Here is a 13,598-nt window from a genome sequence, read left to right on the forward strand (position 1 = left end):
ACAAGAACATGTGTCAAGAATTTACATAACTGCCTCTGTAGTTCAGGAAGCACAAAAAGCAAATCCACCCAATTTTCTGAGTATGGGTAAATATAGGGAAAAACAGCAGAGGCAATGTTATAATAAATATGGGTACCAATGATACTGCCAGGGGAAACCTGGACAGTATCAAAAGTGACTATGGAGCTCTGGGGACAGCGTCAATGGCATGGGGGGCCCAGGTGGCACCGTCCTCAATCCTGCCAGTGAGGGGAAAGGGTGCAAGGAGGGCACTGACAATACAGGTCAATACAGGCACTGACAATACAGCTGCGGAGCTGGTGTTGGTGACGGGGGTTTGGGTTCTACAACCATGGGACCCTGTTTGCAGACCGCCGTCTGCTTGGGAGATGGGAAGCACCTTACTAAGCAGGGTAAAACTATATTCGCCAATAGGATGGCTGACCTTATTAGGAGGGCTTTAAACTAGGAATGACAGGGGAGGTAGAGGGTGACCTGCAGTCCTGAAGGAACAATGGACAAGATTGCTGAGCAAAAGGCATGGGGTGGTGTGATGGGAACGGATCACAAGGTCAACAAAACAGGTCTTGAGGGGGGTCACCTCCAGCACCTGCATGTGGGCAAGGAGGTTCCAACAAGGCACCACTGTGGAAAAATCCCCCCAAATCATCCCCAGGAACTCAACATGCTGGGGTGCCATGCTTAAGTGCCTGTATACTACTGCACGCAGCATGGGGAACAAGTATGATGAGTTAGAGATCTGTGGGCAGTTGCAAGGCCATGATCTTGTCAGGATCATGGAGGCATGGTGGGATGGCTCCCACGACTGCAGTGTTGCAATGGAGAGATACAGGCTCTTGGGGAAAGACAGGCCAGGAAGACAAGGAGAGGGAGTTGCCCTTTATGTGAGAGAGCAGCTGCAACACATGGAGCTCTGCCCAGGGATGGATGAGAAGCCGACAAAGAGCTTATAGGTTAGGATTAAAGAGAAGACAGGCAAGGTCCCAGGAAAAGCCAAGAAGCTTGGCTTCAGAGTTGTTGTAATTTTCTGTATTATAACCTCACTAGAGTATTACAGCATTTGATTTTAGAATACTTTAAAATGGAAAAAAAGAGGGGAGTATCAGGCCTTCTGCTTTTTTTTTGCCTTTTTTTTTGAATGAAGCAACAATCCTCCTCTGAGAAAATACGCAAATCTTCAGCGTAATAGCAATGTTTCAGACAGAAAAAACATTTCTTCCTTGGTTTGCTTTAGAATATTTTATTTTTGTAAATATCAGCACTAAAGTATGAAGCTGTCAATGCATATAGTGATATATTAGACATTTCCCAATGTTTATGATAGCAGGTTTTCAAATAATTTCCCAGAACTGCGTTTATCTTTTCATCTACATATTTTTTAGCATTTTCAACAACAGAGGTAATTTCTGAGTATTTTGCTGTCTCCACATCTGTTTATCAATAACAAACCTCCCATATAGTCACTTCCTTATTTATTTCAACTGTGGAGACACACATTTTCACAGAGCATTATTTCATTGTGCCTGGGAAAGAATATTCCTTTATATTATTTGTTTGCTTTATTCTACTGAACACATTCTTTATACTCATGAATGAGATGACCAAGGCTTTCAAATAGGTCTTCTTCTAACAAGACTTTTTTAAAAGCAATAAAATATTTTTACATTAAAGCATCCTAAACCTTGAATTAAATCTGCTTCCACAGACTGGTAAGTGGAGGGAATACTAGTGGGATCCCAGCATGATCTTTCTCTTAAGTGAACTTTGGTAAGGACTAAGCACTTCTTAAGTTAAAGCAAATAATTTTAAAACCTAGATATGACAGAAAAAGGACTACCCTTACAGTGATATATCAAACTAGTCAAACCCCAAATCCTTAGTGGCTCCTCACAGGACATGCCTTCCAGCCCTTCCACCAGCTTTGTTGCCCTCCTCTGGATGCATTCCAGGACCTTCACATCCTTCTTAAATTGCGGGGCCCAGAACTGCACACAGTACTCAAGGTGAGGCCACACCAATACTGAATGCAGTGGGATAATCACCTCTTTTGACCGGCTGTTATGCTGGGTTTGATGCACCCCAGGATGAGGTTTGCCCTCTTGGCTGCCAGGGCACACTGCTGACTCCTATTGAGCCTGCTGTCAGCCAGCACCCCCAGATCCCTTTCTGCAGGGCTGTTCTCCAGCCACTCCTCTCCCAATTTATACTTGTGTCCAGAAGTCAGGAGACTTTAAAAGCAATTTATACCAATCTACAAAGTACTTTTATGCAAACTGCTGCAACTAAACTAGGATGGCTTTGACTGTTAGTCCTGTCTCAGGAAGCAAACTCACAAATTTAGTGAGTGACCAACCTTATCATCACTCTCCAAATAAAGTGCAAATGCAGTGCTCTTAATTAACACAGGTTTCACAAGACAAAAATCACAAAGACAGACAGAAAGAAGACAGGATTTTGGCTTTTAATCTCTAAGGTCTTTTTTCCCTTTATGTCTTGCAAGAGGCTTACATGAATGTGTTTCTTCAACAAATAAAATCACCCTATTTCTGAGAAGAGGATAAGAATTTTTTCTCCAAACCTTATTTAACAAATTAATGACTGCAAATAACAAAATAGTTTTCTAATGAGAAAAAACTATTTGTGTATACTTAGAGATTTCAAATTTACAGAATATCAGACATAAAATTCTGAGTTAAGAATTAGTTCAGTAGTTATCTGCTTAATGTTAAGATAAACAAATAACACAGTATAAAAATAGCAAAAATTAAAGTGCAGTCTTTGGAACTGCTGTCAGATGTTTCAGCTAATAAGCACCACTAGTAAATTCTCTCAGACCTATGAATGCTGGTCTGCGAAGACTGGGGAGAGCACATCCTGGGGCTGCATGTCCATGTCGAGTGGAAACAATATGCCCAAGCTGGTCCCACACTCCACAAGAAGACACCAAGATCTCTTGGCTCTGCACTCCCCAGGGTTTCCTGTTCTAGAAGCTTTATTTTACACACAATAAAAACCCCTAGCCCTTGCAAGCACTGGTAGTGTCTATGAGTTGAAACGTTTACAATAGGGTATTAATTTGAAATCCATCCAGCCTGCTGACGTCTGTGAATAAGACAGACCAGTTCAGCCGGTGTTACTTGTTTTGTCTTAATAATGTGAGAGTTTCAGTCAAAAATAAACTCAAAAAATACCCTACTAGGAGTTTCCCTGATCTCAGCAACAACTAAAGGCAACACATGCCACCAGGAAATGTAGTAGTATAATCACAATTTTACAGGCATCTCAGAATGAATGCACCAGCCACCTAATAAAAGTATTTTCTGGCCACTCATCTATTATAAAGAATAGTAGGACAATAATTTGATTTAATGAAAGCTTTTTCAACAGCTTCCTTATTTATCATAGATACAGGTTATGCTGTCATGCAACTTCAGTATGTACCACAGAAGTCACATCAATTCTGAAGTATTAAATCACAAGAGTTGCAGGGATCGGAAAACATTCTTCCAGCAGATGCAATGTTGTATAATGTGCTAGTTGTACTATTAATATTTCTAGTCTCCTCTAAATCACAACATTGTCAGGGAACACAAGCCAACCTAGGGAAATCTGGTACAATATTTTTTATGCTGCTGTAGGAGCATAAAGTGAAATGATGAAATTAAATACTTAGAATCAATATATTTTTCCTTTACTATTTATTTCAGATCCATTCTGTCACATAAGAATATTGCAACATAGTTTCTACATTCAATCAGTAATTAACAAGAATACAATAAACACCGGTAACAGATGTATTTACACGAAAACTGTAAATTTTGCTAAAGATTATATTGTATTAAAATCCAGTATGAACCTCCCGAAGTTGCACTGGATCTATTCCAACTTGCAATATTAACTGATATAAGAGCAACTATTTCACATTTAAAAATCTAACACCAAAATCAGCTACAAAAATAGAAGCTGAATTGTTAAGAATTAATGCTTTTCAACTTATTTTTTTTAAATGTAAGGAAAAGAGCAAATTATTGTTTATGATTTCATGTGCTCATCATTTCCTTATTTAAGCTTTTTTTTAATATAGCAATAAGTAGTGCTTAATCAAAAACATCAAGGATGAAAACATTAGAAACCCCCACAGACACACTCTGAACTTAATAAAGATGCACAATTCAGCAGAAACAAAAATAATTGTGAAAATAGCAAACTTAAGTGGAAGCAGTTACTGATCCAGTCAAATGAGATTCAAACTGTGATGAGATATCACATGATACCTACAACTGTTGTACAGTTTCCATTTTGTGTTCTTTACCCATTATTTATGAAACTTTTTTAGAAGCTTTATGACTTCTTCTTTAGCCAAACAATGTCTTTATCATTTGGCATAAATTTTGTTTTGATGCCTTTTCCAGCAGCAGCAACATCAACATGCCACACTTGATTTACCTTGTTACTCAGTATCGCTGATGTCAGCACAGCATTGTAGGCTCAGAGTTGTACACAATCTGTGAGTGTTATTTTGGACCACTGTTTTAAGAAGTTTACACCATTTTTTCTCAATATCACACATCCAAAAGATTTCAGAGGGCTGTACATTTCATTAGAAAAACTAGTAAGTTTTTATCTTATATTTTGCTCCAGTGACCCCAGCATGCCCTATGACCCCAACATGCCCTAATGCCCCAATTCTGCAAAGGAACATGCCTTGTATTCCCAGTACATTTTTTTTTTTTTTGGACAAGGCTTTCCAATCCAGAAGAGACTATTGGAATCAATCTGTCCATAGTCCCAGCTGCTGAAGTATGTCTCATTAGGGAGGCACTGGACTAGTTCAGCTTTCTGACTTTATCTTCTCTCAGCTTGCTTTCTCTCACCGTACATTAAAAAAACGTAAGAATTAAGGCCTGGAAAAAAAGCAAAAAACTACCAACCAATGCCAGCCAGACTGCCTGACACCTGGAGTCTCCATGCCCAAGAACAACCAACCAGGCTGCATTTGTGATTCCCATGGTAATCACTGGTCCAGAAAGGAGCAGCAATGCATGACTAAATGGGGTAAGGGCTAGAACAAACAAGACAAATCAGTCACTTCTGATTGAGACAGCATGCAGACACTGGTGGCTACAACAGGGCAGTGCAATCCAGCCTAAGGACCAAGTGGCAGCCAAGGCTTAGCGATGCACCCTCTGCAACACAACTGGTCCCACTGCTTCCCTGGTGCCCAAGCAGAAGCAGTGCTAGTGGAGGGTTCCCCAGAACAGCTCCTGAGCCAGCATCTCAGATAGTTTCATGTTTCTCCAGATGTGGGGAGCACAAAGCCTTTCATAATGAAGCTCCTGCATCCTTCAGAAAGCAGCTCCCTTTTCATCACTACGAAACTACCCAAAAATTCCCACCAGCTGCCTTCCCGTTGCCCTAACACAAACAAAACCTGTTACTAACCAGTATCATTATTCAGTGCTTCATCCTTATTCTTATTACTCTTTCCACAGGTCCTGTTAAGTGTTTTCAGCAAAAAGTGAAAACAGCTGTAACCCTGCATTAGGGCATCAACGTGTTGATTCAAAGTGACTCTCCTGTTAGCTGGTGGAAAGTAATGACACACAGTAATTCAAGTTTACCTAAGAATGCTTTGTGACTGCAGAAAAACGTAAAAATTACTACTACTGCAGAAGATCACTTTCCATTGTTTGTAACTTTGCCAGGCTTTACCCTTTTCAGTTAATATCCTGTACTGTGTGTATGTAGCCCAGAATTTAACATCACTTTTAACAACTCAACCAGAAAACATGGAAACAATTCTCTTCCCAAACTAGAGAACCTCTTGTACCTCTTTCACTCGCGGCTCTAGTAAACTTTCTCCCTCGCTAGAAGATGGCTTTGCTATTCCAAAACAAAACAGAACAACAACAAAAAAATCACTAAATTTCAAAATACACTTGCAAAACAGAGAAATTTCTAAGTCATTCCTATGTATGACTTGCATTCTTTTCATGTTGACCAGCTTGTACAGGTACTGCACAAATTTACAGGTAGTTCAGCATGCACAAGCCCAGGGGCAAAGACAAAGTAGTATGTCCTAAGGATTAGTTGTCCCCTTCAGCTCCAGAGAGGCGGGGCCAGGCATTGTGATGGAGACTTGGTTTGCCAGAGGAACAGAGGCTGTTGAGAGCAGCATTTTACAGAAGTGGACCTGGACTGGTTCTTTTAAAACATTTCTCGCAAGAGCTAGTGTCCAAAGATTTTCATTTTTTTGTTTAACAAAATGTTTTTCGGCTTATTTCCAATACTTGGTTATGCCCTCCCACCGTTCTGGTAGGCACTGTTCCTTCCCTTGTTTTCAATAATTCTTGAAATCCTGAAAAACTGAACCAGTTGGTATATGAACAAAAGTCATATTTCCTAATAGCACATAATTTGAATAAGCACTAGTTACTGAACTAATGCCTGGAATAATGAAGCATTACAATTTTAGGACTTCCCTAACTTGTTCACTTCACAAACCAGTTTGACAACTTGAGGGCTCAGAAACCCTATGAAAATACTATGGCTCAAAAAAATTCAAACAGGTCAGCTGACCTGCAGTTGATATACAACTGTAGTAGTTCACCAACTACACAAATATTTGTAAATGAGACCACAGCCTGGGGTGCGACAGGGGAGAAACAATTCTGCAATTTTGGGAAGAAAAACGTGCAACATTTTTCTGGAGGTCAGTGTTTGTTAAAGTAGATTTACACTAAGATGTTAGGGAAAGTAAAATTAAGTACAAATTGTAATAAGGCAAATACTAAATGGAAACCTGAAAGAGAAGGTCAAGGAAAATCACAGGAGAAATAAGTGTCTCAAAACCAGTTGTGTTTGCTGTCTATCTAAAGAAATATTAATTCAGTTAATCAGAACCAAAACATCAACAGCAAAACATCACAGCTGCTGACAGCCAAAACACTCTTTGATTTCAATGGGAAAGTTTGGTGCTTCAGGAATGGAGAATGATCAGAGCTATAACAGGAAGACAGGATTAAAAAAACATACTAAGATCACAGCAGCCTATTATATTTTCCAGGTTACATACTATATGTTCACATGTTAAGTAGTTACTTGGGGAAAAACCAAGTAACCAAATTAAAGTTATATGTAGAAAACAGCTAGGGAACTGGACAAAATGAACAAGTGAGTACGTATTTACATTTTTAAGTGAATATAAACATCAGTAAAAGAAAAAAAACAGTTGAAGCTAAACAGTGCTAAGTGTAACTTCTCTTATCCCATGCTGTTTTGTCGTTATATTCACATATTGGCTATCACTCCAAATTTTAGACAAATTTGGAAAGAAACAATCTTTCTCTCAGCGCTGATAGCTACTATATTGCACTGTGAATTATAGTACAACAGAACCAAGGACAATAACTGCCATTTTAGGCAGTCATACAAAAAATTTAAGATGGATTTTGGAATTATATTTATATACTGCCATCCAATTAATTTTCTCTAAAGAAAGAAAAAAATCTTAGAAAGGCACATAAGAACAATTATTAGCAAGATATTTCAATACATCATAGAACAAAGGCTCGCCTTTATCTAATTATTAGCACAATTCAACAGGAATCAAAATCCATGCAGTTTGGACACATCATTCCCCAAAAATCATCTTCTCCTGTTTTGCTTAAGGTTGACAAATGTCAGATGCATTACAGTAACTGTCAAGAACTGATGCTGATGCCACTGCAGCAACCATAATAGGTCACAGGGTGCAAGTAGGCTGCAGGTACAATGTAGATGAGACGGAGTTGCAACCCACTTACCACTATTAACAGTTCATTTGAGCAATTTTACATTTCAAATACATCCACTGAAGGAATAACAAAAGAACTTAAAAAGATTACCGTTTATATTAAAAGAAAGGCTATCCTTTATTTGATGATTTTTAAAGAGTACCACCAAGTACACATGATGACAATCAGCCTGTCTTACTTAAGATACTAAATGAGCTTTTATATTGTAATCGAGTTGCTCAAAATAAAAACATTACCCTGTTGCACTGTGAGAATTTTAGCAGGTTTGAAAAAGACACTAAAAGACAAAATTAACACAAGTCAGTCATACCTTTAGCAACAGCTTCTTTATACTTTTCTTTGGCAGAATTTACTTCTTTTATTAGTTGTCTATAGCTAGATTTTAGTTTCTCTAGTTCTGTCTTTGTGACCTTTAAGAAAACAGAAACATAAAAAGTATTAAAAATTCTTATCCTCAACATATAAAAAAACCTCATAGAATTAGTGAAAGAGAATTAACAGGATTTATTTTCCAAAATAAGGATGTTACCACCTTCCATTGGCTTGAGATAAACTTAATAGGATATTACATGGTGTAACAAAATCAAAATCAATAAATGCATGGAATGAAATAAGAGACCTGAAACAGAGATCCCCATCCACATCAGTGTAATGAAAAATATGTTTAGGAAATCCAGCTTATCATAAACACTATTCCATTTCAATGACAAGGAAAAAAATGCACCAAAAAGATGCTTAATAAATCATACTAGATGAAAAAGTTCTATGCATAGGAAGGAAATCCTCTAGCATCTAAAAAAAAAAACCTGATAGAAGAATTTTTAAATATTACAGTTCATACAAACAGCTTAAGAAACAGCAACTGTGCATGAACCAATCTATCTGTTGTAAGACTTAAATCCCTAAAAAGGAAAAGAAACCAAACCAAAAAAACCCAAACAAACTACAGTGGAACACAGCACTGAAGAATCTTATTGCAGTGGAAACAGCTCCACTGCATATGACATTTTTGGTCAAAAAATTAAAATAAAGTTATCTCTTCTATCCCCAACTGTCCTGGTTTTGGCAGGGATAGAGTTAATTTAATTTCCTTCCTAGTAGCTGGTACAGTGCTGTGCTTTGGATTTAGGACAAGAACAAAGTTGATAACGCACCAATGTTTTAGTTGTTGCTAGGTAGTGCTTACACTAGCCAAGGACTTTTTAGCTTTCCATGCGCTACCGACTGAGAAGGCTGGAGGTGCTCAAGAAGCTGGGAGGGGGCACAGCCAAACTGGCTAAAGGGACATTCCATACCATGTGACGTCATGCTCGGTACATAAACTGGGGGAAGCCGGCCGGGGTGGTCGCTGCTCGGGGACTGGCTGAGCATCGGTCGGTGGGTGGTGAGCAAACTGCGCTGTGCATCACTTGCTTTGTGTAGTAGTAGTAGTATTATCGCATTATTATAATTGCTATTATTATTTTATTTTAATTATTGAACTGTTTTTAGCTCAACCCATGAGTTTTTCTCACTTGTGCTTTTTCAATTCTCTCCCCCATCCCACCGGCGGGGGGCGGCAGGGAGTGAGCGAGCAGCTGTGTGGTGCTCAGTTGCCAACTGAGGTTAAACCACAACACCAACTTTCATCCACTGTGTGACAAAATTCGTGCACTGTTCAGAAATAATCACAAATCATGAACTTGTGAACAAAAGCTAATAACAAACCAGCCACTACAATACCAAAAATGTGGCATATATAGTAAAGAAAAGTAAAAACTCTGACAAAAAGAAAAATACACCCACAATGCGAAATCATGGAAGAGGAACTTAATTTAATGGAAGTGCTCCCCTCACTGAATGTGCAGAAAAGGAAGTCTGTTCTACAGAAAAACTGTTCCTCTTGCAGCTGGCATGGAGAAGGCTGGAGTTCGCAATTCTCCCTTTTCTCATGAAGGAGAAATACCACTACTCTCACCCTCAAGAACAACGTCTGGAAACTTAACGGAATTCCTCAAAGAGCAAACAAGGTGCTATCTACAGTTTCTATTTCTGTGCCAACTGTGCAAAGATTTAATTTAAAGGCAGGAACTTTTCTCCGCATCAATCCCATATTCTCATCTCATATTTCTACACACTGTAAATTATACTCACAACTGTTGTTATTATAGACTAATAGAGGTGATACAGGAAAAAATAACTTCATTACAAACTTTTATTATAAAGACACCACGAGCAATGGAGAAAAAGATGAAATTAGGAAGTAGTGAACACAATTAAGACATAAATAACAAGGAACTGCTTCTCTTACAGAAAACTGGATAATAAAAGGTAGGCCACTAGTATTGAAAAACTTCTTAATAATTGCAAAATATATTTTACTGATTCTTATACTATGTTCTTCAAAAAGACAAAAAAAACCCCAAGAGCACCTCTGTCCCCAAACAACACTTAAGAAAGTAAGATGGTCAAGGATTATCTTAAACCCAGTTTTTATATCAAAAAGTCTTGCCCGCCTAACTAGCATAGTAATCTACTTTTTTCCCCTCAAATATCATGAAGAAAGAAAAAATATCCAATACCTTAATGGGAATTGGAATAAATCTACACAATGCAAGTTTTACTACATTTGTGTAAAAGACATGGTATTTTACTGTCCTTAAGAATTTTATCAAAAAAATTCCTCATTGTAGAGGTGTCTAGAATAAGAAAGGATGCTACATATGCATTTCACCTAAGGGAAAACACCTTTTTTTGCCTGCGTATCCTAAAGATATGAACTGCACAGACACTGATCTTCACAAGGGTTTGATAATGTCCCGGGAAATAATATGTATTTTGCTTCTGTGTGTAACAAAAGCAGAAATAATACCACAGAACATGAGAAGTATTTTGAATTTCTGGGAACCATTCTGTAAGTGCTCCAGTGACACAAAACCTTTGAACAAACAATGTCAGCTAACAATGAAAGAACTTACCATATCTAACCAGAATGCTATTCAAATGCTTCTTAGGAAAATAAGGAAGGGGGGGGGGGGGACAACGGTGGAGGGGGGGGGGGGGGGGGGAACCAACAATGCAAGCTTATTCACCAAGATGCAAAGTATTTGCATGGCCATGCAGCCCATAATTATTTAAAAACAATATGGCTTGTAATTAATCATTTGGGGAGTGCTCAATATGCACTATATTTTTTTGAAAAAGCCTTATTTTAAAAGATAGTTTTATGAGAGATTTTATTAGTTAACTTATTAACAGAAAAAATGTTTTGCAGTCTCTTTTAAAAGTATACCTGAACTTCCAGCAGTCTTCTTTCATCTAGCCTCTCTTTCTTACGTTTCTTTCTTTCTTTCCTCTTCCATTTCTCCAATTCTCTATATATTTAACCTCTATTATTTCTAACGTATGCTACCAGTTTTTCCTCTTTGTCCATCCTGACTGTTTTCAGATGCACCAATCCATAAGTGGCTGTAAGCGACTATTTGGCTTGGAAATTTTATCAGATAAGACAGCCTACTGACCATGCATCAAAAAGGATGTACTCCCTGTAGTCAATACCTGGGGAAGATGCCAAGATCCTAGCAAATTATGGAAGCAGTTCTATTAGAGCCAACATATTTAACTTAATATATGTTTAGTACTAGTTTAAAGTTCTTCTCATAACCAGCCCAAGAATCTTTTACTCATCAGTCCATAACATTTGTACTGTACTACTCAGATGCTACATTTTAATTACACTACTCCAAATCTCAACTTCTCTGCTGGAAGAAAGAAGAAACAGTGCTCTTCCTTTTCTCAGTAGATCTTTCAGACTATCAGTCTGATTTTTGACATTTGCAGTTAAACTTCCCCCAGAGCACCTGAATGAAACTGTGATTTCTGTCAGCTTTACTGACTAGATACAGTACTTTCAACATAAGCAGGACAACTGACATGTGACAGTAAAGGCCCCGAAGAGCTCCATCTGCAGCCTTAATGTTTGGTTTACACTTGATTTGTATTTTAGAACAGGGACTAGAATCCTGTCCCCACCCAAAACAGCCTGGACTGTCAAGAGCATTCATTAACAAAAGTTTTCAGTGCCTGGTCCCAGGGATGTCTAGCGTGGAATGAGAACAGGAAGAGATATGGCATAGAGAAGTGTCACAGAGAATCATCCTCTACTGGAACAAGAGCATTTCCAGTGCCATCTGTCCATAGAAATACATACAGAAGAAAGTTTTCCATCTCTGCATTGTCAGCTAGCAGGGGAGAGAAAATATGGAGGAAATAACTAAAATTTAAACTAGGCATTCTACATATCACAAATCACTACTTTTACCATAGCACAAACAAAAACAGAGGAACTAAAAAAATCCACTCTCAATATATTACTTTTTAAACATACAAAACTATAATAAATTCATAAAGCACAGTTGAATAAAATACCTTGTACATCTCTGCTTCAATTTGTTGATGAACACCTACATAACTCTTCTTAACTTGCTGCTTATCTTTGATCATCATTGTAAGCCTATGCAAAGGCCCAGAATTAAGATCCTCTGCATGTGTCTTCATTATTTTGCTCAGCTGTTCTGTTTGCTGTACCACAAGCAACCAAGACTATAAAAAGAAGTCAGAACAGAAAAGCACTTACTTATTCTGGTTTACAAATAACCAAACGATGAACATGAACTGTGGGAAAAGATGCATCCCTGTTTAAAACAATTCAGTAAAAAAAGAATTTTAAACTTACCCAAATGAACTTGAGATCTTCTAAAATAAAGTTCTTCCTGCTACAGCAAAACCATGCCTCAAACTTAATCATAAAATCATAAAAAAGCACCAGAGACAAAAATATAATATTGTATGGTCACCCTTCAGCACTCTCATAGTACTTCTGAACACCGATGAAATCCTTACAGCCTTTTTTGGAATACATACCCAACACCCCTGACAAGCATGTTCCCGTGTCCTTTGTTCTCCTGTTCCCCGGACACAGTTACTCTATTCAAGCTGATTTCTCTTTGTCTAAAGACCTCACAGTAATACACATTTAACAGTTTACTGTTCAAGGGGATACCATTCGTCAGCTGCTTCACATAACTGACAGCATCAGAGTCAGGCCACCAGTATCAAAGCACAGGGTGCCAACAGGTTAAGAGACAGGAGGAGTTACTCATCTGTCATAGTAACCCAACATCTTTCTGTACCCTTACTTTAATAACTTCCTTGGCCATTTTGTCAGTCAGTTTTCAGAACAGCTTAATGTGCTGTGTGTGGCTTTGAATTTTGATTAAGAACTGTAACGTAAACGGAGAGACTTCCAATGCACCACAGATACAAACACGAAATTAAAGTTCAATTCAAATAAAAGCATTTGTTACCCTAAAGATCGCTATCACACTTTGTTCATGGGAACAGTATTGGATTCCTTAGAGATAAAAATTTCTTTACTGAAAGAGTGGTTAAACATTGGAAGAGGCTGCCCAGGGAAGTGGTTGAGTCACCATCCCTGGAAGTATTTAAAAGACGGGTAGATGAGGCGCTTAGGGACATGGTTTAGTGGGCATGGTGGTGTTGGGTTGACAGTTGGACTCGATGATCTTAGAGGTCTTTTCCAACCTTAATGATTCTATGATTCTATAACTCCCTGCCACTGAATGCTATGCTCTATCTAAAATTTCAGAATGGCTACATTCCATACAATTCCCAGGTTTTGAAGGCAGCTAGTATGCTAGTTTTACTAGCATTTATCTTAGTCTTACTAAAGACAGAAATCCACCTTAGATCATCAAAACTTAGAAAATTAATTTGTTTGGT

The 13,598-nt window shown here is 38.1% G+C and overlaps 1 protein-coding gene across 1 annotated transcript in view; it reads right to left on the reverse strand.

The window, feature by feature from the left end:
• FER (fer (fps/fes related) tyrosine kinase) overlaps nt 1-13,598 on the reverse strand; it is a 173,492-nt gene that overhangs the window by 150,943 nt on the left and 8,951 nt on the right. The window contains exons 3-4 of the mRNA XM_009328711.1: nt 12,225-12,398; nt 8,128-8,227 (exon numbers count right to left, since the gene is read on the reverse strand). Coding sequence (XP_009326986.1) covers nt 8,128-8,227; nt 12,225-12,398 — 274 coding nt within the window. The remainder of the gene's footprint in view (nt 1-8,127; nt 8,228-12,224; nt 12,399-13,598) is intronic.

This window comes from Pygoscelis adeliae, unplaced genomic scaffold (genome assembly GCF_000699105.1).
Source record: "Pygoscelis adeliae isolate BGI_AS28 unplaced genomic scaffold, ASM69910v1 Scaffold16, whole genome shotgun sequence".
Classification (NCBI taxonomy): domain Eukaryota; kingdom Metazoa; phylum Chordata; class Aves; order Sphenisciformes; family Spheniscidae; genus Pygoscelis; species Pygoscelis adeliae.